Source organism: Amblyraja radiata, chromosome 14, assembly GCF_010909765.2.
Source record: "Amblyraja radiata isolate CabotCenter1 chromosome 14, sAmbRad1.1.pri, whole genome shotgun sequence".
In the NCBI taxonomy this organism is placed as follows: domain Eukaryota; kingdom Metazoa; phylum Chordata; class Chondrichthyes; order Rajiformes; family Rajidae; genus Amblyraja; species Amblyraja radiata.
In genome coordinates, this window is record NC_045969.1 from 33820785 (window position 1) to 33848729 (window position 27945).

The following is a 27945-nucleotide window of genomic DNA, read 5'->3' on the forward strand; positions in this document are numbered from 1 at the left end:
TACGACTGGAAAATGAGAGTGAGAGTTGAAGGTTATAGAGATAGACAAGTGGGATAACAACGGGATCAAAGCTAAAGAACGAGAAATAAACTACAATATCAACGATGGATGAATAGCTTTTTTTCTGAAAATTAGAATATTTATGTAAATGTTTTGAATGAGCTTTACCAAATGTAGATCCAGTCCAGTACTTCAGACAGTATTCTTAAGGTGCATTCCTTTAGACAACACCCTAAATCACTCCTCCATCAACAGCCCTTCCCTTTCCTATGGTATCTTCCTGCCTGTTTACCTCCTATACTCTCAGTCTCACTGTTCAGGCTTGAATTAATATTTCTCAGAAATGCAACATCTACCCATTTTTGCCTCTACTCTCGGTGTCAAGGACCAGAAATCTTTTTACAGGTGAACCAAGCAATCCATCGATCAGCCATGCTTGCATGGCAGAGTAGACTTCATGGGCCGGATGGCCTAATTCTGCTCAAATGATTTATGAACATATGATCCACTTTCAATCCAGTTTATTTGTTCGCTCTTCATTATGCACGCTCCGTTTGGTTGGAACTCTAAAAAATGGCAACCACCTTGCAGAACACATCTACCCAGTCCACAAATATTATCCCAAATTATTAGCTGCCTCTCACTTTAATTCCCCATTTAACTCCCTTTTTATCCAGCTGCAAAGTTCCAATATATCATACAAGATTGAGGAAGAACAATCACGAGGATAACTAATCTCTTATTTCCATTTACAATTCCTCCAGACCCATCATTGTTTTATTTTTTTCCAGTTCTAATAAAAGTTAACGGACCCAAATCATTGGCAAAAACAAACTCAGCAGGTGAGGTAGCATCCGTGGAATGAAATGGGCAAACATCCCTCCAGGTTGGGATCCTTCTTCAGACTTTCTTCTTGTGGATCCAAATCATTAACTCTATTCCTCTCATTTCAGGATACATTGGTGGAATGGTGAAGAAAGTTGTGGGAGACAATGCACATATACATAATCAAAATTGTGAAGGGAAGGATGTAGGGTCAGAAGTATAATTCAAACAGAATGGTGAATTGAGAATTCATCATTAATATTGGATGTACAAGGGTAAGCAACAGTGGACAGCGATGGAATCGGAAATTGGTCAATATGCATTTATTTATGGAGACGCAAAAGACTGCAGATACTGGAATCTTGGGTAAAAAACAAACAGCTGGAGTAACTCACCAGGACAGGCTGCATATGTGGAAGGAAATAGTATTATTCATGGTGGGACAAATACGAGAAAGCAATGAGAAAATAGACGTAGAGGAATGCAGACAGGAAAAAGTGGAAAGGAAGTCAAAGAAACAAAGGGTAGAAGTCAGGGTGGAAATGAAAGGCATTGTGGCTCAGGGCAGATTGGCCATTCGATGAATTTTGTTAAAGCAATTGTGTCTCTATTATATATATCTAGAAATATTGGTCCTGTTCTGATGCCCTTTCACTGTCCAGATGTTTTTTCTCTTGTAAGAACATTATTGCAAGGGTTGGTTTCATATCAAGGTGGTGTTGTATTAAGTCACTTCCACTTATTGATTTCAAGTGCCATAAATTTCTTGCACGCTCAGTGAAAATACTAACTTTTCTTTAATGAATGTTGAATTACTGCTTGCAGAAATAAAGGAATGGGGCTAAATTGGGAATGGTTTTTGAAGAGAGGAAGAAATAGGCCTAATTTTTATCTAGATGGAGCTAATTATGAAATGATGTAGGATCTTTTTATCCTTCGTAAAGCGTGGTAAACAGTCTGAAGGAAAGTCTCGACCCGAAACGTCACCCATGCCTTCTCTCCAAAGATGCTGCATGTCCCGCTGATTATTCCAGCATTTTGTGTCTACCTTTGGTAAAAATTGATTTTATCCTCGATTGGAGAGTTGTAAGTTTTCCACGAGTCTTCACCCTTGAATCCCATCTCTCTTTAATTTCTCCCTAATTGCCATTGACGAAGGTGATGGACTTGATGGTAACATTTATATAAAGTGGAGTACTTCTATCCATGGAACCAACAATCACATTTCAGTTGCAAAGGAAGTAGTCATTTACACTCATTGGAAGAGGAAATGCTTATTTTATGCTTGACTGAGATGGTTTTCCTATTGGTGACTTGGTGTTGACTAAGAAAGCAGTTTGTATCGATGATTCTACAGAATGCCGAGGGCTGAATTGGTTATTTAGCAGAAGGGGTGGGGCTGGGGATTCAATGGTGGTGTGATTCATGCACATCGAGGTGGATTCTGCCATTCTTCTCACGGATTGCGTGGGGGTGGATGGTTTCTCTGAATTATGTCACGAGAGGATTTCTGGAACAAATTTAAATTAAATGGACAAGGGAAAAGTTGTGCTGCTGGTAATAATGTGGGCAGAAGCACTGCTGCATATTTGTTTGATCTGAGGTCAATGCATGACCATTTGTTACAGGCTTCATATTTACGTGCTGATGTGGCTGGTTCTCCCTCACTTGCCAAATCCCTCTGCATTAAAAAAAAATGTGCATTAGTTAACTTTTTTGATTGTTTCATATTTATATTATGATCTCTCTATATCTGACAACTGCATATAATTTTCCATTTAAAATTTCAATAAAGTGTTCAGTCAATGCTGGGTTACATCTTCCTTTCAATAGACACAAAAAGCTGGAGTAACTCAACAGGACAGGCAGCATCTCTGGAGAGAAGGAATGGGTGACGTTTTGGGTCGAGACCTTTCTTCAGACTTCCTTTCTCCAGGTTCTTCCAAAATGTAATATTTTCATCTACCCTGTTCCGTTCTAGTCATTAGGTTAGTTATTGTTACATATACCAAGGTACAGTGAAAAGCTTTGTTTTGCATGCTATCCCAACAGATCAGATATACCACACATAGATGCAATCAGTTCAAATTCAATACAATACAATACAAAAGGGGAAGATACAGAGTGCAGAATATAGTTCTCAGCATTGTAGCACATCTGTTCCTTAGATAAAGTCCAATGTCCTCAGTGGGATAGAGGTGAATCAATCAGTACCCTAGCTATGAATCTGTTCTGTATATTCGTTGAACTTACTTTACGTGCTTTGTTGTGTAATCTTTGGCAGTAACCCAGTGTTTTTAATGTACTGCTATATATGTTTAAATTGACAGCAACAGGTGCAGTATCTGAAAAATATTAATCCTACTCTGTTTTTGTGCCCAATCAAAAAATGGCAAAACCATCTTGCAATGTGCTTCATCAGACTTTTCCTGTCTAGCTCAAATAATTTTTTCCCCCCCACAGCAATGAGGCAACTAGGACCGAGGTGAATTACAGCAACAATAAAATTTAAGTATTTAGAAAGGGACAGATTAACAACCGAAGTTGAGTGAAGTAGAATCAGATGCAGAAAGAGAAATTGGAAAGAAAGATTAAACTACTAAAAATGAAAAGATATGGAAAAAATTAAATTAAAAAATAAAAACAAAAACTAGTTACCGTATGTAGGACTGATAAATGTTTAAATTATTCCCTTTCAGGCAGTTTGAGTAGCATTACAGGCGCATAAATCTTGTCATTGATGTTGTTAAATTTCAGACCTATTCTTCCTGTTAGAATCAACCAATCATCTCTGTCCCACCCACCTGCAATTGGTCCAAAACGCCACAGCGAGACTCCTGACGGGCACCTGAAAAAGGGACCACATCACCCCGATTCTGGCCTCTCTCCATTGGCTCCCAGTGCGTTTCCGAATCAATTTCAAGCTCCTTCTTTATGTATACAAAGCCCTTAACGGGTTGCCCCCACTTACATCAAAAATCTGCTTTCCCACCACACCACCTCCAGGTCCCTCAGATCGGCCGATTTGGGGCTACTGACCATCCCGCGGTCTAGGCATAAGCTCAGGGGCGACCGTGCTTTTGCGGTTGCAGCTCCTAGACTATGGAACAGCATCCCTCTTCCCATCAGAACTGGCCCCTCCATCAACTCTTTTAAGTCTTGACTTAAAACTTATTTCTACTCTCAAGCATTTCTTGAGGTCCTCTGAGGGAGCGCTGTATGTATGTATTTATGTATGTATTGTTGATCTATGTACCACTGTTTGTAGCACGTTAGTACCTGCACTAATGTAAAGCACTTCGGTCAACGAGAGTTGTTTTTTAATGTGCTATAGAAATAAAATTGACTTGACTTGACTGTTAGTTTACTTTGCAATTAATGTTAACAATTACATGCAGTACTTTCACGAAACTAAACTGGTAATTGTGACTAACCTGCTTTTTGTCCGGCAGCTGGTGACGATGTCCTCTGCCACTGATTCTTGCTTACTTTTGTGTTCCCTGTTACTATTGAGGAGCAATTATTAAGGAGGAGCCATCTTGTTGAACGGCTGCTAGCCAGCAGCCGCCTGTTTTAAATTCGTTTTCTTTTTAATAGTTTTTAGTGAGTCTTGTTTTTTTGTTTGTAGGGGATATGGTCTTTTTAATGTGGGGGGTAGGTGTAACTATATTTTTCGGTCCCTACCTGGTCAGTGTGGCAGCCTTTTCTCCGGGCTGCCCGTCGACCCGTCCTCGTGGCCTACCAGCGGGCTTGGAGCGCCGTTTCCTGGCGGGGACCGCCCAGCACCTCGGCCTCGGCGGCGGCACAGTGTTGGAGCGCTGGAGCGGAGCGGAGCGGGCGATGCCTTGCCTGGGTCGCCGCGCTGGAGCTCTGGCGAGCTGGACCGCCGAGAGCAACATCTCCGGGCTGCAGGTCTGCGGAGCGGAGCGGCGGCGTGCGGAGTGGCGGCAGTGCGGAGAGGCGGCAGTGCGGAGAGGCGGCGCCGACTTTTTCATCGGGAGCCTGGGAGCTCCAAACCGGCGCGGCCTTGTCGGCTTCGGCAGCCGCGGGCTCCAACCAGGAAGCGGCCGTTCCAGGTGGCCCAGCCGCCGAAAGGACTCTCCCGACGCCGGGGCAAGACCACCCAGTGAGAACGGCCAGGGACATCGGGCCTCCGTAGAGGCAATTGCGGTGGCCTCAATAGGCCTGACTTTGGGGTGGGGACTGGACATTGTGCCTTCCTCCACAGTGGTGTCCACTGTGGGGGGATGATTTTTTTGTCTAATTGTAGTCCTGTAGGTCTGTGTCCAAGATGGCTGCCGTGAAGAGAGAATGGACGCTGGCGCGCTTTGGCTGCCGCTGCTCTCTCTTCACACTGTGTTTTTGATTTTATGTTTTTGGATTGAATTCTGTTTTTAATTTGTGTCTCTGTGACGTCTTTATTACTTGTTATATTCCGATTATATGTTTTTATTCCGATTACTATGTAAGGTGTCCTTGAGATGTCTGAAAGGCGCCCATTAAATAAAATTTATTATTATTATTATTATTATTCTCTAAAGCCAGTTTGGCCTTATATTAGAAAAAACCGACACGCAACAGGAAATTAACTGTTTTTTAAAGATATATTTAAATTGATAAAGTGAATTTGATAGTTACTCCAAAGATCAGATTTTCAAACTTCAGTTTAAGTAGTTTCATGAATACAACAGTATTATTTTTAATGAAATTGATCGGACAGATCTAATTCATAAAAATGTGAAAATGGAAAAAAAAATACCCATTGAAATTCCTCACACTATTATCTAGTTTTTAGTTGTGCAAAATAAACATTTGAAAATTCTAATCAGAGTGGCTGTACAATTAATAAATAGATTTGATAAACAAAGAAAACCCAGAAACAGTCATCATGGAGTTATACAGCATAGAAACAGGCCCGTCCTCCTTATCCACCATGCCGACCTACATGTCTATCTGAGCGAGTCTAATTCTCCTTCATTTGGCCCATATCCATCTAAACGTTTATTATTCATGAACCTGTCCTAATATCTTTTAAACATTTTACCCATCTCTACAGCTTCCTCTGGCAGCTTGTTCTGTATACCCAACATCTTTTGTGCAAAATATTTCCTCCTCATGTCCCTTAAATCTTTCCCCCTTCACCTTAAACCTACGCTCTCTAGTTTTAGACTCCACGATTCTGGAAAAATAAATGTGACCAGCTAGCTTATCAACACCCTCATACTTCTATATAACTCTGCAAGGTCATTCCTCAGTCTCCTACATTCCTGGGAAGAAGTCACACTCCCCTGACGTCAGTCTGAAGGGTCTCGACCCAAAAGGGTCACCCATTCCTTCTCTCCGGAGATGCTGCCTGTCCTGCTGAGTTACTCCAGCATTGTGTGTCGATCTTCAATTTAAACCAGCATCTGCAGTTCCCTCCAACAGAAGATACTAGCCCACCCGGCCTCTTCTTGTGACTCAAGCTCTCCTGTTCCGGTAACATTCTTTTCAGCACCCTTTCCAGTTTAATGAAATTCTTGCTATAGCTGGGCACAGGCACGGAAATCGCCATAAAAATATGGAGGGGACAGGGGGGACACAATTTTTTTGCGGCCACGCGCGCATGCGCACACGCACGCGAGGCTTCGGAGGCTCAATCCAGCGCTAAATGCAGCTCAACTCTGCCTGTTTTGCCAGGTTAACCTATAGCCCTGCCTGGACTGATGGGACACCAGCGCGGCTTCTCCGCGCTGGCCATATTTCCCGCAAGCCCAGGCAGGTTATCCTGGTGGGCCAGGCAGAGTTGAGCTGGGTTTAGCGCTGCTTCTCTGCGCTGGCTGTAGGCCTGGTGGTACAGCTCCTGTCTGACTCCCGCGGTCTCTGGCCACCCGTGGGGGTGGGGGCAGGACAGCGCCGGAGAGCTGGGATCGATCCTGGTTGCGGATGAGGCGCAGGTCTGTATTGAGAATGTTTTGGCACGTCTCCCTCCTCCAATGATCGTGCTGAATCAGCATGTCCCACCCCCATTGCCTGCTGACCGACGTCTCTCTCATCCAATCGGCGCCCTCGATCAGCAGTCCCACCCCCACTGTCTCGCGGATACGAAGATTTCACCGGGTATTAAAATCCGGATTACAAAAACTTGGGGGGGGGGGAATGTCCCCCACCTCTCAAAACAGAGGGGGTCGTGATCCCCCGGGTTTTCCACCCCTGGCTGGGCAAACAGAACAGCACACAATACTCCAAATGTGGTCTCACAGCAACTTGTACAGTTAAAACATGTGTATGTTATAACATACACATGTTATAACATGTTATAACAATGCCCTGACCATTGAAGTCAAGCATGCCAAACACCTTCTTTACCAACCTGTCTACCTGCGCCGCCACTTTTAGGGAACTATGCATCTGTACACCTCAGTCTCTCTGACCTACAGCATTCTCCATGGCCCTACCATTTAATGTAAACCCTGTCTTACTTTAACTTACCAAAATACATACCTTGCAAATTAAATTTCATCCACTATTCCTTGGCCCACTACCCTGGTTTATCTAGATCCTGATGTATTCTTAGTTAAGATTATTCACTGTCCACTATACTATCACATTTGGTGTCATCTGCAAACTCACTAACCATGTTCACAAGAATGTTATCCAAATCATTGATATAGATGGCAAACGACAGTGGGCCCAGGACTGAGGCACACCGTGAGTCACAGGCCTCCAATCTGAATGATGTCTGCACTATCCTCTGATTTTTTTCCACCAAGCTAATTTGGTATCCATTTAGCTAGTTCACCCAGGATCCTTTGTGATCTAACTTTCCAGGCTAGCCAACATTTGGGACCTTGTCAAAGGCCTTGCTGAAGTCCAAGTAGACAATCTCCTCAATCCACTTGGTCAAAAGTATAATTTAATTTGCGATGCATGATTTCCCATGCACAAAATCACGCTGATACCCCCCCCCCCCTTCCCATCAGTCCTTGTCCTTCCAAATGCTGGTAGACTATTCCTGAGAATCTCCTCCACTAACTTTCCCACCACTGATGTTAGGCTCACAGGCCTGTGGTTCCCGGGCTTGTACTTAGCACTACTTAAATAAAGGAACAGGTGATGTTAATAACTTTGCCAGAGCCCCTGTAATTTCTTATACACTGGATTAGGTCCCAGGAATTTATATGTTGCATGAGTCTGAAGAAGGGTCTCGACCCGAAACATCACCCATTCCATCTCTCCAGAGATACTGCCTGACCTGCTGAGTTACCCCAGCATTTTGTGTCTACCTTTAATATGTCACAAGACTGCCAATGTTCCTTCTGCTGTAATGTGGGTATGTTCCCATACATTATTGTTCATTACTCTTAATTCATTAGCTTCCATGGCTTCTCCATGGTAAATGCAGAAATATCAAAAATAATTTCACACCTCACCCATCTCTGTGGCTCCACAGAGATGACCAGGTTGATCCTTAAGGGGACCTATTCTCACCCGAGTTGCCCTTTTTCTCTTCAGGTCTGGGAGCAATCTATTATGACCTGCTCCAACTCTCAATGGAACCTGATATTTCTATTTTGGTCTTTCCACGTGCACCTCTACAGTTGTTATTCTGCACAAACAAATGCTATTTGCTTGTCATTCTTAACCACAATATACCCATTTGCATGTATCCAGTTAAGTTTAATTTCTTAAAACTTAATCCAAGGTTTGCACATCTACCTGAGATCATCCATAATGTCTCTCTCAATTCAAAGGCCACAACACACTTGTTTTACATTAGTTCCATTCCATCATTTGTCAAGTGATCAAAATATTATTGCATATCTTTTATTTTGTCAAATCCGCTCTGGGCTATTCCCCACATAAAAATCTTAGCCCCATCTTTTACCAGTAATGCCATTCAGGTTATAAAACAATTCAAGGCCTTTCAAATAAGTATTATTTGGGGTGGGGGGGAGAATCTGACCTATCACACAGATATATCATAGAGTGTGTGACAAAGAATGAAAGATTGAAAGGGAGATTTAGACAGAACATATTGGAATGTAAAACACTAGTACCCATAAGCACTGCTGCTAATGGTTGAGTTATTGAAACTGGGAATTCAGAACTAGAGTGCAGATGGTACAAAGGCTGGGAGACATTTGAGGATTGGGGTCATTGAGGGTGGGACATGGCAAAGCATTGAAGGGATTTGGATAAAAAGGATTAAAAAAAATTAAGTTGGAACAGCACCAGACCAGAAGCCAACATACATATCAAGGTTGATGTGTTTCTGGTTTTGCCTTTCTTGTTTTTATTTCAGATTTCCAGCATCTGCAGTTGCATTTGCCTCTGAAAAGGTATCCCCAGTAGGCCAGGTTGCATCTGTAGAAAGAAAAGCAATTAACAGTTCAGATCAAATACTCTTCATCCATTTCAGAGGCACCTATGTGGAAAATATCCTCATCAGAGCAAATAATAACAGAGACAGAGCATCTGGGGAATGAAATGGAGTCATCCCATGCAGGATGAAAGTATGGTCAACATTGCTGCGGGGGTATAACTTATAAGGGCTAAAAATGGTTGTCAGTGTTTGTCCTATCCCATGAGATGGAAATGAGATATAGAAAATAAAAAATAATAATGGATCCGGTGAAGGAGAAAGCAGGATGGAAATTGGAAGCAAAAGTAATCTTCGAGTTCTTTAAGAGTGTAGGAAGCAGTTATTGATTAAAAAAAGAGTTGAGTAAGAGGGCTCAAATAAAACTGAAACAAAAACCATTCCACATACCCAGCATGGACAGGTCGGGCTGAAGAGCCTGTCTCCGTGCTGTCTGGCTCTATGACTCCACCGGACAAAGACGTAAATTGGAGTCACGCAAGTTTCATAACTACATCTTTGATTCGCCTTACACATGCTGGAAAGGCCTAGGCGTCAGGAAGTGATGCCTAGGGCTGATCTGAAGAAGGGTATGAAGAACGGTCTCGACCCGAAACGTTGCCTATTTCCTTCGCTCCATAGATGCTGCTTCACCCGCTGAGTTTCTCCAGCATTTTTGTCTACCTTCGATTTTCCAGCATCTGCAGTTCATTCTTAAACACCTAGGCTTGATCTAGTTGAGTTTCCTGAGCTAGTTGAGTTTCAGTTTAGTAGTGAACCCACCAAGAAACCATTACAAAAAAAAAAACGCCTGTGTTCACTTATTACCTCCCATTCTTTGTTTCCTCCATCACCCCTCCTCCTGTTCCACTTCCTCCTCCATCATCATTTCCCCCTTCAGCAACTTTTCAAAGGGTCGCGGCCTAAAATGACATTTATCCATGTTCTCCTGAGATACTGCCTGACCCGCTGAGTTACTCCAGCACTTTGTAAATGTTTTTGTAAACCAGCCTGCAGTTCCTTATTTCTCCACCGAGATTAGCGGGGTGGAGGAGAACTCAGTGGCAATGAATGATTTTACAATCCATGGGTGATGGGAAAATATATATTTTAATTGCACTCACCTGTCTGAGAACCTTCAATGAGAAATTACAGAAAAAGCACAACAATAATAAAAATGATATCAATTGTAAAAAAAGGCAATTTTTTTTCTGTTTGCATGTTATTTTTGATAGCAAGAACCCTTGTTACAAGTTATTTTACACCCTCAGTTAGTCCAGTCATTGTTAATGTGTTTGAGGCTCTTCAAATGTGTAAAGGAGCTCAGCTGCTGCTGCTGCTGTTGTTGTTGTGTTTACTTGGTGTTCCCTCGAGTTTCCTTCCGGGTCAACACCCACATTTACTTCCCGATCCCCGGCAATATGGCGGGCCCTGTTCAATAGGATGTGTTGCTGTTCAGCGAGCGCGAAACAATCATATTCTAACCCGTCCGGGGGAAGAATTTAAAACAAAAAAAATAATCAAATCAACGCGGTGCGCAGGCATGCAGCGAGCGCGACCCTTCCACTGACTGCCAGTGGACGGAGCTAGTGTAAGGGGGGCGTCGGGGTCGGTGCTGCAAGTGGAAAATGGCCCCGGTTCAGGTGGAGAGTTCCCAGCTGGTGTCTGGGGGCGGCCAGACCTCGGGGCCGGTAGCCGCGGCAGCCGCCGCCGTGGCCGCCAACCCTGGTGTCCGCCTCAGCATGTTGATCGACTTCCTGCTGCAGAGAACCTACCATGAAATCACGGTGCTGGCCGACCTGTAAGTACAAGCAGTCAGCGTGTCCACTGGGCACACTCCCCTTCAGCCGCTCTTATTATTCCCTGCCAACTCTTCACTTCTCGCTTGATTTACCATTTCAAACTAGAAACAAACCGTATCATCGTTTTAGACACTGATTCTGTGTTATTTCTAGTTCCCGGCTGCTCGGTTGAGCACTCATGTTAACGCCAGCTGGTTTACTTTTAGCTCACCAATCTAACTATATTTCCAGGCTATTCAGATTTGGGTGTGTTAAATAATATTGTAATCAATTCTATATAGAATCATTGCAACGTAAAACGAGACAATACACTCATCCATGCTCAGGTGTGACAGTTCTTAAAATAATGGATATTAGTGGGTGAAATACCGCCCCCATCATTAGTTGCAGACTTCTCAGTCATCCCTTGCGCTCCGCCTTTCAGTATTTGATCCTACATAGATTGGTTGTTTCCCTAGATGATGAATATCCACGTTAAATTCCAAAGCGTGTTTTGTGTCCCTTGTCAGAGCTGAAATTTGCATCTTCACCAGGCAGCGTCAGATAATGGAAAATAACCACACTTTTCAACTTACCATTCAGTTAACTTCAATCAAGACAGGAAATGTACTTTAGGGCTTCCACCTGCTCCAATGCTTGGGTTATTAAATTAATCCCAATAAGTTAAAAACTTTGTTGAAGTAACTTCATACATTATGTAGGGATTTTATTTGTGTATTTGTGCTTTGTCTCACTGAGCTGACCAAATAAAGTTTATATTCTGGTATTGTGATGTTAATATAAAATAAATATGGATAACTGTTCAACAAAGGGCCGAATGGCCTACTTTTGCACCTATTGTCTATGTTTCTGTTACTGCTAATTCTTCATAATTCTTCTCTGTGCTGTGTCTCAAGGGCTATTAGGGTTTTTACTTGAGCACACTATTGCTACCTGATGGTTAAAAATCAGAGTTTTTAAAGACACAACAAATATGTTGTCCTGATTTGTGAATTCTCAATATTTTCTACTCGTGCACATGTCCCCTCCTATTGATTAGTTTTCTGTGAAGTACCTGGTTTCACAACATTATAGCAACCATTATTCATAACCATAAGTACATAGGAATAAACTAGTTTGAGTCCATTTGCCAGTCCATAAGATCATGGCTGATCATTTAATTCCTACCCACTTTCCTGCACTAATGCTGTAATGCTCAATTATCTTAATTTTAAAAATAAGGGAATCGGTGGATTGATTTAAATCATTTTTTTGTCTTGAATATATTCAGCAGCTGAATAATCTTCACAATCTTGGGTTGAGAAATAAAAAGATGTAATCTCTATCTTGAATGGCCGGCCTTTCGTTTGCAACACTCAAGCCAGGACAAAAATGTTCACAGAATCTAAATTTCAACTTTGTAATACTTACTTGTTTTAGCTTATGGGGGCTTTACTATTGTAACTATTGTAATGTTCTTTAAGGTGCTTTTGTGTGTAAAAAATGCCACATAAATGTATGTGGAAATATCCATGGACAGATAGATTGTAAAATATTATTTTCATCTATTTTGCAAAGTATTTGCAGAACTTTTTACTTCAGTAGTAATGGATTTATTTTTTTCAGGTTACCTCGCAAGACCGACATGGAACGGTAAATTACTGTTTTCTGGTTGCTCTTTTTTGTGTGCTTTTGTATAGATTTGTTCTTTTTAGATGAGTTTAACTTTCCACTGCAACCGCAGGAGATGCTACACCTGTCCCTATATCTCTCCCATCGACACCATCCAAGGATCCCAACAATCTTTTCAGGTGAGGCAGAGGTTCACTTGCACCTCCTCCAACCTCATCTAGTGTATCCGCTTTTCCAGGTGTGGACTCCTATATATCAGCGAGACCAAGCGCAGGCTTGGTGATCGTTTCGCTGAACACCTCTGCTCAGTCCGCCTAAACCTACCTGATCTCCCGGTTGCTAAATACTTTAACTCCCCCTTCCCACACTGACCTTTCTGCCCTGGGCCTCCTCCATTGTCAGTGAGGCCCAGCACAAATTGGAGGAACAGCACTTCATATTTCGCCTGGGCAGCTTACACTCTAGCGGTATGAACATTAAATTCTCTACAAGTAACCCTTGTTTTCTAAGACATTTAGTGTCCTAAGTCATTTAGTCAAATAATCTTTGGTTAGCCTCTGTGAATAAGATGATCTCAGTAGGGCAGAGTGGAGAACAGCTATAATTGACTTTGGTGTTCCTAGGTTAAGGATTGGAAAGATAAGGTTCGTGTTCCAATTCACACCATTCACTGTTGTAACATGCATGTAGGTTGGGTAAGAAACAGTGCAGCGTATGAAATTTCCATTCCTTCTGAAGTCTCCATTACTTAATCTGTCCATTAATCTCCATTACTCAGTCTGTTCAGTTAAGTTTGGATGTTAAATGCATAATTGTTTTGTGTAGACCATCATTGGGTTATGATCGCCTGATTTATGGACACCACAAGATATAAACAAGCTCCCATAATAATATTAAATTCAGAAGCCTGACGTATGTTTATTTATTTGTTCCTATGAAAGACAGAACTAATTTCCCCTCTCTCCTACTTGTTCTTTATTATCAATCATATGTGTTTTTGACATTATTCACTACAATACTGTGGAGGTATGGTTACCATATCAATTGATTTTTGTGTATTTTCCAACTTGCGAACAAAATCGACGAATAGCTGTCTTTAAATACTGGATCGCTTTGTTACCCATGTATGGCTTCTAACATCTTGTCCTGAATATGGAAGAGTTTATTTTTATTTGGGCCTCTGCTATCTAATGGGACTTCCTTCCGAGCATAGCGTATTTAATATACTGTTGAATTGATGCCTTTACTGAACTGGACCCTGAGTAACTGTTGAAAGCAAAGCGCACAATTACTTCGAAGATAGACCCAAAAGTGCCAGAAATTTCCCACTGCTCAGCATACATGCAACTTTTTTCTTCAAAAGACAAATGCTTTTTACTGAGTTATATTCCATATAGATTCATATTTTATATTTATTTATGTGATGTGGTGAATTCTAGCAACTATTATGTGTATCCTAGTATATAGTCATACATTAATATTAGCTATTTATGGACTTTGAGTACATATTAAAATATTGTTGATAACCACTAAAGGGAGATATCAATTTATGCTGGTTGAACAATTGTGAGCCCGTTGAGTTTTTAGTGCAACAGGTCATGTTCACTTTCTGGTCCTAGGTCACGGCTCATCAAATAAATTGAAATCAACTTCATGGTTTTAGGATCAAAGGATATTTATTAGGGTAATTGGTATGGGATGGGTATGCTGTTCGAAAGTTTTGGAGTATGAAGTCATGGGATGCAGATTATTATTATTAAACTTTATTTCAAACTCAAGGTCCAGATAAAAGACATTACATAAAATGCATTGCATATAAAAACACCATAAAATACATATAAAAGCTTAGTAAATTACTTATAAGAGCATCATAAATTATATACAAAAACACAATACATGGTTTAAAATCCAGAATAAAAAGAAAGATCAGTGTCCTACAACGAGACAACTATACCAATGTCTCCACAACTAGGATTGGTTGCGTGTAGTGCTAAACCTTATGTTTGATAAGACAGGGCTTGAAATTAGCGGTTGCCCGGGTGCCATTGACCACCCAAAGTGCCGCCGAGTCATTTTGCCCGGCATGGCACTGCAGATACTGGTTTATACCGATAGACACAAAAAACTGGAGTAACCCAGCAGGTCAGGCAGCATCTCTGGAGAATAGGAACGTGACGTTTCGTGTCGGCTGCGGCTGTATTGCAGGGCAAAGATACTAGGTGCGAGGTGACGAAGGGTCGGAGCGAATGACGGGCCCCAAACAGCGGCAGCAGCAGCGGCTATGATAGCGGCTCCACCGCATCCTCCTCCCGCATCCCGCCCTGGCGGAAGGAGGCCTGCCTCTCCCTCCCTCCCTCCTCCCGGCCTCGGCGTGCGAGAGGGGTTGTTTTGAAAGCGCCGTTGGCGGATTTGCAAGCAGCAGCCGCTATCGCCCTGATAGCGGCTGCTGCCTGCAAATCCGTAAACGGCGCTTCCAAAACAACCCCTCTCGCACGCCGAGGCCGGGGGGAGGGAGGGAGGAAGAGGGAGGTTTCCTTCCGCCGTCTGAAGCAGCTGCACAAAAGATCCCATAGCTATAGGATCTTTGAGCTGCACCGCTCGGCCCCGCACCTTCCTGTTGGCTGGCGGAGGAGGGGAGATGGTGTCGAGGAGATCCCAACCGCCACCCCCTTTGGCAGCGGCACTTTGGCGTTGGACAGGGATGGCCAAGGCAGCGGGCGATGTTGTCCGAGGAGCTTTGACCTTCCTCCCTCCCCACCTCCTCTGCCCCATTCCCCCCCCTCTCTCTCTCTCTCTCTCTATTGTATGCCCCCCTCCACCCCTCATATCCTGGGACCCCTCCTCTCTATCCCGCACTGATCCCCATTCCCTCCTCTATTCAGTTCGCACTGACATCCCCTGTGCTCCCCTCCCCATCTACCCCCCCTCCAGTCTATTCATCACCCTACCCACCTCGCATTGATTCTCCTGCCACCTCCCCATCCATCCTACACTGGTCCCCCAATTCATCCTGTACTGACACCCCTTCCCATCCATCCTGCACTTCTCCCCCCATTCATACTGCACTGATTCTCCCATTCATCCCCTACTGACCCACCCTCCATTTACCCTGCACCGAGCCCCCCATCCATCCTGTAGTGATCTCCCCATTCATCTTTTACTGATCTCCCATCCATCCTGTACTGATCCCCTCATGCATCCTGTAATGATCCCCCATGCATCCTGTACTGATCCCCTCATGCATCCTGTACTGATCCCCTCATTCATCCCGTACTGATCCCCCATTCATCCTATACTGATCCCCTCATTCATCCTGTAGTGATCCCCCATTCATCCTGCAAAGATCCTCCGATCCACACTGTCCTGACCCCCCCCCCCCATTCATCCTGTACTGATCCCCACCATTCATCCTGTGCTGACTCTCCCCCCATCCATCCTGTACTGATCCCCCCCATTCAAGAAGAATGGGGGGAACAGTCTGAAGAAGGGTCTCGACCCGAAACGTTGCCAATTTCCTTCGCTCCATAGATGCTGCCTCACCCGCTGAATTTCTCCTGCATTTTTGTCTACCCCCATTCATCCTGTACTGATCCCCCCCATTCATCCTGTACTGATCCCCCCCCCCCCATCCATCACGTACTGATCCCCCCATTCAACACCACTGACATCCCCCGTGCTCTCCCCTCACAATTTTACATACTCCAACCAACACGTACTAATTCACCTGTCTCAATCCATCCATTCCGCACCGATTGCCTTCTCAACCACCCCCCCCACCATCTATCCACCACGCATTGATTCACACACCCCCTGACCCTATTGTGCTGGAAATGGCTTCAGAGCGAACATTGACTATGTTTGATAACGGAATGCAATCAAATGTGTTTTAATTCCCAATGTTATTATTTGTTTTGACACCTTTAAACATATTACCAAAAGAACATTTGCTGCAGTTATGTCCTTTGACCATCTCTTGTCAGTTAGTATAATGTTTAACCTGTCAGATGGGTATAGTCGTTTTAACAGCTATCATCATAAAATGCCTTTAGAAATTTCCTTGCAACCTGTATATTTTGTTATGGATAAATTATGTGGGAAGCCAGAGTGTTTCTGTGCCAATAGCAATAACGACCAATGCTATGGCCATGTCATGGTAATTTTCGGTCCTTCACAGAAAACATGCTTGCATCAATCTGTAGTGTGCATGGTTAAGCATATATGTTACCATGATCCAGGATTTATTGACACAGGTTGATCATATGCTGAATAACCCAACCACATTTTTGTTTGGAAGTGGAAAGAACTAATAGAAATTGCAATGTGTAAAAAGAGTTGAGATATTGTATTATAATTTTGCTGCATGTCATTGTGGTATATATCATGTCTTGATTGGTGAATATGTTTAGTTTGTGAGTTATTTGAAGCAGAAATAATATGTGAATGTAGACAAAAGTGCTGGAGAAACTCAGCGGATGCGGCAGCATCTATGGAGCAAAGGAAATGGGCAACGTTTCGGGCCAAAACCCTTCTTCAGACTGATGGGTTTCGGCCTGAAACGTTGCCTATTTCCTTCGCTCCATAGATGCTGCTGCACCCGCTGAGTTTCTCCAGCACTTTTGTCTACCTTCGATTTTCCAGCATCTGCAGCTCCTTCTTGAACATAATATGTGAATGCTTAATTGAGCATAATTCCGACTGGTAACTACGCACTTCGTCCGAGCACATTATCGCACGCGTCATGCAAACCGTCTTAAATGACCACCTAAACTGTCATTTGGCAACCTAAAAAGCTGTCACGGTTGCCCGGCTGGCAACAGGGAAAAAAAGTTGTGAGAGCCCTGTAAGACCAAGATAATTTTGTATTCAGAGTCATTAATCCTGCAAATAAATGTATACATATGATTTCTTAGGATAGCTTGTATAGTACTGTCTCCTGCAGCCACAAACATTTTACTTGCATTACACCATCTAGGTTTCTTTAGTAGTAGTCTCATGGCATCATTATACACTACTTCAAGTCTCTGTATACTTGTTTTCTGTAGTTTGACCACAGGTGTACAGTATAGAGTGGTGTACAATATGCTCTAAACAGAGACATCTTCACCACATCTGTACATGCACCAAACTTATGTATGAGAATATTTGCTTGTACAGAGAGCATATGCCTTTGCCTATAAATATCTTCATCATCTGTCAACGCCACAACTGGGATTCGTAGCGTGTAGTGCTAACCCTTATGTTTGTCAAGGCCACAATCAGCACATTTTAGAGTCATTTATCCTGCAAATGAATTTATACATGTGGTGTCTTAGGATAGCTTCTAAAGTACTGACTCCTGCAGCCACAAACATATTACTGGCACTACACCATCTAGGTTGCCTTAGCAGTGTTCTCATGGCATCGTTATATGCCACCTTTAGTCTCTGCATATTTGTCTTTAAATAGTTCGACCACAGGTGCGCAGTGTAGAGTGGTGTGCAGTATGCTCTAAATAGCGACATCTTCACCACATCTGCACACGCACCAAATTTACGCAAGAGGATATTTGCCTGTACATACAGCATGCGTCGTTGCCTATAAATATCCTCATCATCTGTCATTTGTTCTGTAATAATATGCCCTAGATATTTTATCTTATTACAGACACTAAGATTGTTGTCAGACAATTTAAAAACAGGATATTTTAGGCATTTATCACCTTTGGTTCTACAGATCATAACAGCACTCTTACCAGCATTAAATTTGATATCATGTTCCACACCATACACAGAACATATAGTAAGGAGCTGCTGGAGACCAGCGCTAGATGGACTAAAGACCACAAGATCATCTGCATACATAATATGGTTCGTTAAAGTATTACCAATCATGCACCCAGTATTACAGGCTTTCAATTGCTTGGACAGATCATCAATATAAAGATTAAAAAAAGACTGGGGACAAAATGTCTAACACCATTGCTAACCCCAAATGGGGCTGAGACCCTATTGCCCCATTTTATTTGCACCGGCACTAGCAGAACAGACAACATTGAGTCTGGTAACAAGCAATGAATACTAAAGCCAGTAAAACAAATAGCAAGGAGAGGAGCTATCCTCATTCTCGCATACTTAAGATGTTCAGCAGAAATATGATCTATGCCACTTGCTTTGTTGTTGGACAGCTTGTTCATGGCATGATACACCTCATGTGACATAATCACCATTGAATCACTACTCTCAATATTGTCCACCCTATACAAATCATCTTGGACACAGTTGAATATAGTACTATAATGCTGTCGCCATAACTCCACGATATTAGGTGTTCTGGAGATTCCATCTACAGTGCATGGCAGAGATGTTTTGCGCTGTTAAGAGCTCTAACTTCTTTCCAAAAATCAGTAGCATTGTTACTTAGCAACTTCTTAGCCATGGAATCAGCCCTGATAGAGATGATAATCGTGTTTGTTTGTATGTACCGAGGTACTGAGTAATGGCCTCTCTCATTCTTGCCACTTTGAGAAAGGAATCATTACCAGTGTTGCCACTGATTTGCTTTGGATATGATTGCATGATGCATTAAAGCAAATTTGTTGTCTGCATTAATACTTTATCATATTTTTTTTTTTTTTTAATTCCACAGGAAAATTGAAATAGTTCAGTTTGCTAGCCGGACTCGTCAACTTTTTGTTCGCTTGTTGGCATTGGTAAAATGGGCAAGCAATGCTGGAAAGGTGGAAAAATGTGCGGTAAGTCTATTAAGGGCTCATAAGGCACAACTCAATAAACATTTATACAGATGTAGAGGGGATCCGTTTGTATTATTTTTCTTTTCCTAGACCGGCATGTTATGTCTTAATGCACTCAGTGTCTGGCACATCTAATAGTTCAAGGTGTCCAAATGCAGCTATTGTCCATGTAGAGTTTTCTTTGCCGTGTATATAGAGTACACTCTATTCTAAAAGAGAGTTTAGGCATAAATTAATAGCCAAGATCGAGGGACCTGCATTTGCATCTAGATAGTGTTAAGTTCAATTCAATTCAATTCAATTTATTTGTCATTTGGACCCCTTGAGGTCCAAACGAAATGTCGTTTCTGCAGCCATACATTACAAAACAAAAAAGACCCGAGACACAACACAGTTTACACAAACATCCATCACATCGCTGTGATGGAAGGCAAAAAAACTTATCTCTCCACTGCACTCTCCCCCCCCGATGTCAGTCAGAGTCAAAGTCAAAGCCCCCGGCTGGCGATGACGATTGTCCCGCGGCCATTAAAGCCACGCCGGGTGATGCAAGGTCACGCACGGGGTCTAGTTGTTGGAGCCCCCGGAGTGCGCTCGCAAAGTCCCACGGCCATTCCAAGCCGCGCGGGGCGATGGTGTAAGGCCCCGCTCCAGGTGCTCTTCAACCCCGCAACTCGGGCGGGAGAAGTCGCCGTTGCGGAAGCCCCGAAAAGCGGTCTCCCAGCAGGGACCCGCGGGCTCCCGGTGCCGCCGTCCGCCAAACCCGCAGTTGCAGCCTCCGAAACACCGGGGGTTGGGTGGCAGCAGCGCTCCACCACCGCTCCACCCGCTCCGGACTCGGCCAGCCCTGTGACGGTGAGTAGTCGGCAGCTCCACAACTGGAGCCCCAGGTCGTTCCTGTTGGAGGCCGCTCCACGTTGCAGCCCCAACGACAACGGAGACCCGACAAAGAAAATGTCGGGTCTCCCGTGCAGGGGAAAGATTTCAAAGTTACCCCACCCCCACCCCCACCCCCACACACACATACCCCAACAAAGAAAATAATAAAAACTACATAAAAACAAGACAAAAATTAATAAAAACACAGACGGACTGCAGAGGCCGCTGCTGACGAGAGTCGCGCCGTCCACCGTCAACAATGTGACTTTTTAATGTGGAGTTTTGCTAAACTTCCTACTGAAAATACCCTAACCATGAGCGGAAGGGCGAATTATAAGTTCCTAACAAATATTGATTGGTAGGTCACCCTGCCCAGGCATTTGAATTACCATGGAGCTTTTGGGTTGAATATGGAAACTGGCACAACACACTGGCATGCCTTATTTGTTCATTTTATTCATGGACCGACATTGATTGCTCCTGCCAATCTTAAATAAATCATTATACTGGACCTACTTACCAAGTGGTGAAGCATCCACAGAGAGATAAACAAAGTTAATGTTTCATGTCAGAGCCTGATTGTCAATTTGTTTTTGTTTGTTCTGAATTGCATCTGGGGATTTTCTCTTGTTCTTCTAGGAGCTAATAGCTAAGAGACATTTATGTTTGGACATAAATTTAGTATGCCATCAGCAACACCTCCTTTGCAATATTACTCTTTCAAAACAGCAAAATGTCTCCTTTCGAGTGATCCCAAAGGACTTCAATAGTATTGTTTTGAAACTCATTGGGATGCAGGGTGTGAATAAAATTAGCTCAACTGGTGGCAGCATCTGAATTAGATTGCAGACACAAGTCCTGGGTTTTTGACCCCGTGAGCTTGACTGCTGTGTACACACTGCTATTGGATCAGGAATTACGGTTCTGTTTATTTATTAAACCAACATTGAAGATTTGATTGCATTTTAAACAAAAGGAGAGAATTTGCCTATATTTCTGGAAACATTTGTCCCTCAACTATTATTATTATTATCAATAAAGGGTTAATTGATAATTCATTTATTTACTATTGTGCATGTTTTTTGCTCACATTGGTGATGGGTTTTAGCTACATGGCAAAATGATATATACAACAGGATATATTAATCCATGTGAAGTTACAAGGTTTTTCTGGGAGAGATGAGATTTTTCATGCTTGACATGAACACCAATCTGGTTGCAGGAATTGTTATGATGTTAAAACTGAGATTGCCTTTGCCTATCACTTTGGAACTATTTTGAGCACTGGTTCACCACACTGAGTTTTTAGGCATTTCACTATCACGATGTTTGACGGAAAGATTAACAGTTATCAGATTCTGAGGCTAGTGCAGCACATTTTCTCACCAACTTCAGTTTTGCAACTGAAATCAAAATTCCATCAGCTTTTATTTTTTAATCTCTATTTCTATGTGGATACCTGCACATATCAATAACAGGCCTGTCTTTGGCTTGTTGCTCAATTTCTGGGTCTCCTTCAATTTTATTGTGACTTAGCCATTTATTTCTCTCACTAAAACTTAGGCTCAGTTACCACAAACCTCTGAGGATTTGGTATGAAACAGAGCTAGATATGCTCATCTTATAATTATCATCATTCCATCTATAGACCTGTGGTTTGGAATTAGCTTATTTCATAATTATATCATTTCTTATCCAATGGTAAAGTAGGATCTAATCATAATTAAATTGTTATGTTTTCATTGTATATTCCAACTGATAGAATCAATATAAATTGATCAAATTTATTGCAGTCTATTTCTAAGCAGTATTTTAAATAAATACAAAATATTTTTTGTCTTTTCTTCACACATACTCTCCTTGTATTTGGATAACCTCTTCGACTAAGTTCGCAAGATCCTTCCTAGCTCCTGTCCCCCACCACCCCTCTTTGAAGATCCCCATTTCCTGTTATCCAGTGGCAGTCTATAACCCAATCATGGGAGATGTACGAGAGAGGTTTCATGACTGTCTCTTCATTTTTTTTTCTCACTGAAAATGAATGACGACTCGTATTTATTTTCCGATGTCAAATTTCTAAAAATGTTAATTTGATGCCTTCTATCGGTCCATTGTCAAACCTTAAAGGATTTTCACTAACTAAACACATTCCCCTCGCCATTTTTATGTTGTGCACTTGTATAAAACTTGAATAGTGTGAAGTTTGGATGCTTTTAATGTTCAGTTTAGTTTTCATGAATGAGGGATTGAGATGTGAAGGTAAAATAATTCACGAGGACACCATCCTGTTCAAGACTATTCTTCTGGCAAATAATGCTTGGCTTCAAATATGGATTTGTAGAATTTGCTCATTGGTGTTGTATTCCAAGGACTAAAAGATGTCTTAACTGCAAGGATCAATACAAATGTCTCTTGAGTGCACTGTTTGTTAGAGACTCTTCCATCTTTTTTCTCTCTCAACATTAACTGGAAAATAACTTTTATTTTGCTAACGCTTCTCATGTAGACTAAATTGCTTAAACTCAATTATTTGGTTTGAGTGATTTTGTTTGTTATTGAATTCGGAATAATATCCTTGAGAACAGATCCTTATTCAGTTTTTGTTGAAATTTAGTTATGCTATTTAATTGTAAATAGCACTCTTCATTTTCGTTTCTCTTTTCCCATCTAGATGATTTCAAATTTCCTGGATCAACAGGCTTTCATCTTTGTTGACACTGCTGATCGAATGGCATCATTGGCAAGAGATGCACTGGTCCATGCTCGCCTACCAAGTTTTGCAATTCCATTCGCTATTGATGTCCTCACAACAGGATCATACCCTCGTCTGCCTACTTGTATTCGGGTAAGACCCTCGACCAAGCATGTAAAAACATGAATTATACTTTATTTATCATGCATTGTAACTTATACAATAGAATATACGAAACAAAGTTATTAGCCAATATAATAATAATTATTATTATTATAATAAACTTTATTACGGACTCAAGGTCCAGACAAGGGGCAACATTACATTAAAAATGCATTGCATATCAAATATCATAAATATATATAAAATCATGGTATATCACATAAAAACATCATAATTTATATTTAACAAAAACCCACAATACTTAAGTTAAAAATCCAGATTAAAAGATGATCAATGTCCTACAACGAGACAACGATACCAGTGTCTCCACAACTGGGATTCGTAGCGTGTAGTGCTAACCCTTATGTTTGTCAAGGCCACAATAAGCACATTTTTAGTCATTTATCCTGCAAATGAATTTATACATGTGGTGTCTTAGGATAGCTTCTAAAGTACTGACTCCTGCAGCCACAAACATATTACTGGCACTACACCATCTAGGTTGCCTTAGCAGTGTTCTCATGGCATCGTTATATGCCACCTTTAGTCTCTGCATATTTGTCTTTAAATAGTTTGACCACAGGTGCGCAGTGTAGAGTGGTGTGCAGTATGCTCTAAATAGCGACATCTTCACCACATCTGCACACGCACCAAATTTACGCAAGAGGATATTTGCCTGTACATACAGCATGCGTCGTTGCCTATAAATATCCTCATCATCTGTCATTTGTTCTGTAATAATATGCCCTAGATATTTTATCTTATTACAGACACTAAGATTGTTGTCAGACAATTTAAAAACAGGATATTTTAGGCATTTATCCTCTTTGGTTCTACAGACCATAACAGCACTCTTACTAGCATTATATTTAATGTCATGTTCCACAACATACACGGAACATATAGTAAGGAGCTGCTGGAGACCAGCGCTAGATGGACTAAAGACCACAAGATCATCTGCATACATAATATGGTTCACTAAAATATTACCAATCACGCACCCAGTGTTACAGGCTTTCAATTGTTTAGACAGATCATCAATATATAGATTAAAAAGGACTGGGGACAAAATTCCCCCTTGTCTAACACCATTGCTAACCCCAAATGGGGCTGAGAAAATATAGTTGGGGTTTTCTTAAAGTTATACCAATTTATAACACTGAAGTATTTTCAACTGTATTAGTTTGAAATAATGAATGAGTTTGTTTCAGAAAAATGGAGGGTGCAGTTAAACACTTAATTGCGAAGAAAACGTTGTCTAGATTTTAAATACCTTCACCTAAATTTGTGATATTTCGTTTAGTTTTGAGATACAGCAAGGAAACAGGCCCTTTGACCCACTGAGTCCACACTGACCATCGACCACCTGTTAACACTAGTCTGTTATCCCACTTCCCTATCTGCATCCACTCCCTACGCACTAAAGGCAAAGGCCAATTAACCTATAAACCCGCATGTCTTTGGGATGTGGAAGGTAACCGGAGCACCCGGAGGAAAAACATGCAGTCACAGGGAGAATCCGAGGTCGTGATTGATCCCGGGTCTCTGGTGCTGTGAGGCAGCTGCTCTACCAGCTGCGCCACTGTACCGAGAGTCATAAAATTATTCAGAGAAAACAATTAGTCTTCAGGGGTAGTGCATGGGGAGAGGCGGAGGTAGAAGGAACTGTGGAATGTATCTTGGTTTTACTTTTAAAAAGGTCCCTTTGAAGAACTTTGCTTTTTAAGTAAGTAAGTAAGTTTATTGGCCAAGTATTCACATACAAGGAATTTGCCTTGGTGCTCCGCCCACAAGTAACAACATGACATACAGTGACAGTTACGAATGACTCAGAAAACACTAAACATTAATAATAATAAAACATTCATGATAAAACACCATTGATCATGCATGTGAACCAACAAAATACCAGATCAAAGGGAGGCTACAGATTTTTGGCTGTTGAGTAGAGCAACTACTCGTGGATAAAAACTGTTTTTATGTCTGGCTGTGGCAGCTTTGACAATCCGGAGTCGCCTTCCAGAGGGGAGTGATTCAAAGAGTTTGTGGCCAGGGTGAGAGGGGTCAGAGATGATCTTGCCCGCTCGCTTCCTGGCTTACCTTTTAGTAAAATTAATGTATTAGATATGTTGATTGTATTTTTTTCCACCTGCTTGTATGCAGAGAAACATTTTTAGGCCATCCTACCAACTTTCTGTAAAAGTTAATGGTTACAATTGTATGTACATTTGTGTTTATGAGTACAATTAGTTTCTTATAAATTATATTCAGCTTATATTGAAACAGTTAGAACATGGCTTCTCATTAAACTTGGTTGTAAATTGCCAATAGGATAAAATCATTCCTCCAAATCCAATAACAAAAAGTGAGAAGCAATCTACACTACATCAACTCAATCAGATTCTGAGACATCGACTAGTGACAACAGATCTTCCTCCACAACTAGCAAACCTTACAGTTGGTAAGAATTTTATTCAAGTTGGTGTATCAATTGAGGTCACTCTGTGCTCTACCGCGAACAAAGCTTTCACTCTTTAAATACTTAAAACAGTTATGGAATTTATCTTGCAATAATTTTGCTGCAGTTGAAGGCTATCCACTTTTAAAACATTTCTAATTATGTGAATGTTTTGGATGTGTCAGCAGGTACTGGCTGCAAATAAATTGTATTCACCCCTGATCTAACTTCCAGAAATAATTTTGCCATCTGTAGTTTTTTGTTCCTCAAATATTTTTGCAGATTGATTGTTCTTGTGTTCAGTTATTTAATTTAGTTTAATTGTTTATTCCTGTGACATCAATGCAACCTATTTTATTTTCATTAAGACTGTGTTTTCTCATTGAGATGTACATCCTTTGGTTGGAAAGCTAAGTATGGAGTTGAAATAATTTGCTTAGAATATGCAGAATTTGTGTGTATAAACCTCACAGTGCAACACTGAAATGATTAGTAAGTAATTTTAGAAATGCACGGTAAATATTGAATAATTATTTAACAACAATATAATTTGAACTATGTTCACACAAGATATTGCATAAACAAAATAGTTTTGGTTTTTTATGTGAACATGTTGAAATGTGATCTAAAAAGACAAAGGGTATGTATATACTAAATAAGCCCGAGATTGAAATACATCAAGGTTTAATACTTTAAAGATCTTTTTCGCATCATCGTTTAGATTGAAGCTATTTTCAAGCAATAATGTCATTTAGGTTACAATGCATAAAGATGTAAATAAAAATTCTAATTTTAAAATTCTGGTCCTTTCTGTAAAGCAAATGGACGTGTTAAGTTTCGTGTAGAAGGTGAATTTGAAGCTACACTTACGGTGATGGGCGATGATCCTGAAATTCCCTGGCGCCTCCTCAAGCTAGAAATACTTGTAGAAGATAAGGAAACGGGAGGTAATTTGCTGTTTAGCACAAAACACAAATATTCACCAGAGCTAATTATCAATAACAGTTTTATGATATTTCCATTCCCTTCAGTCAGTACTTAAACTGGAGTCTTTGAGTTTTTGTTTAAGTGTGGTCCTCCTCCATTACAGCAATTGAAGAACATATTTTAATTTATCTGGAAACTAGGCTTATGAAATGTAAGACTTGCACAGAAGTGAGAATAATGTAAAATAGATACATCTGTTGGAAAGTTTACCGTTTGCTTTTTGTGCTTTGATCTTGGTCAAACAAAGTTTCCATTTTATTTTCTAGGTCCCTGCCTCCATTAATAAATTCAAAATTACTTAAATAAAAAGAGACACCATGTTATATTCAAATGAAAAGAAGCACCATACTTATTATTTGCAATTTATTTTATAATTATTTCTTGAGCATGATTGCTTATTCTTTGCTGGAGATACTTTACCCATTGCAAGTGGCCATATTGTGACCATTTTAGTTAAACATCCATACTGATGGCATACTCATGGATCATTTTTCATTTTATGGTCTGGCCAAAAAGTGAGTGGTTGTCTAATTTTTATTCCTGTTAAGTATCCTTTTGATATTGTGGGATACCTCTAGATATTTGCGATATTATAACTTCATTCAGACTATATTGATGGAAGCTACACATCCTAATCTATTTGAAGTCCCTGTACTCATTATTATAATAGTATGACCTTTTATTGTCGCCAAAAAGATTACTGGTTCAATTTTCTTCTTGTCGCAGATATCTTCAAATAATTTGTTTAATGTCTTTGTGTTCTTATTTCAGATGGTCGTGCTCTAGTTCATAGCATGCAAATCAATTTTATTCATCGGCTGGTACAGTCCCGACTCTTTGCTGATGACAAACCGCTACAGGACATGTACAACTGTTTACGTATCCAAAATATTAACTTCTACAATGTGACCTTTTTTGAAGAAGAATATGTTAATGCTATATTCACTGAATGTTGCTATTACTGATCTAATGTAGATCAAACATTGATCATTGAAAAGTTAGAGGTTTTCTTCATAGTGCTGTAACGTCTATTGAATAGATGTGGCTAAAGTAACAATACCAAAATAACATACCAAAAGTAAGTTGTTTACTTGTAAATTTTTACTAATGCAGTTTTTTTTAAAAAATTGTATATTTGCATAAATGTATTCTTTTAATATGGGTTCATAACTACTCAAGCACACTGCAAGGATTTTTCATAGGTAGATTAAATCTTTTGTTTTGTCGACCTGATTCATTGCTATTGCTCCATTTATCATGAAAGACTTTTTTTAATGCATCAAATGTTGCACATTGCATATTTTCAGTGCCACATCTTGTAAGATGAAAGCTTCCCGCATCTGCAGTCTCCATTCTAGTGTATTGCATTTGCTGTTGGTATTGTGGTGTCCATTATATTGGGGAAACAACACACGTAATGAATGACCCTAAGCTTTCAATTGACTGTTATTTCCACTC

At 41.0% G+C, this 27945-nt stretch overlaps 1 protein-coding gene and 1 long non-coding RNA gene across 4 annotated transcripts in view; one reads left to right on the top strand and one right to left on the bottom strand.

The window, feature by feature from the left end:
* Positions 1–507: 507 nt before the first annotated feature.
* Positions 508–10552, bottom strand: LOC116980659. Its single transcript, XR_004414032.1, has 3 exons — positions 10291–10552; positions 9060–9171; positions 508–2506 (listed from the first exon to the last, which is right to left on the bottom strand). It is a non-coding gene; the product is annotated as an uncharacterized LOC116980659 (long non-coding RNA).
* A 15-nt stretch (positions 10553–10567) lies between these two features.
* med14 (mediator complex subunit 14) overlaps positions 10568–27945 on the top strand; it is a 66916-nt gene continuing 49538 nt past the window's right edge. The window contains exons 1-7 of one of the 3 annotated variants that reach the window (XM_033033100.1): positions 10568–10967; positions 12574–12600; positions 19204–19309; positions 22860–23033; positions 25374–25503; positions 26319–26447; positions 27259–27366. In XM_033033100.1, the coding sequence (XP_032888991.1) occupies positions 10795–10967; positions 12574–12600; positions 19204–19309; positions 22860–23033; positions 25374–25503; positions 26319–26447; positions 27259–27366 (847 nt within the window). In that variant the 5' untranslated portion in view covers positions 10568–10794. The remainder of the gene's footprint in view (positions 10968–12573; positions 12601–19203; positions 19310–22859; positions 23034–25373; positions 25504–26318; positions 26448–27258; positions 27367–27945) is intronic. The other 2 variants (XM_033033099.1, XM_033033101.1) reach the window with 2 other exon arrangements.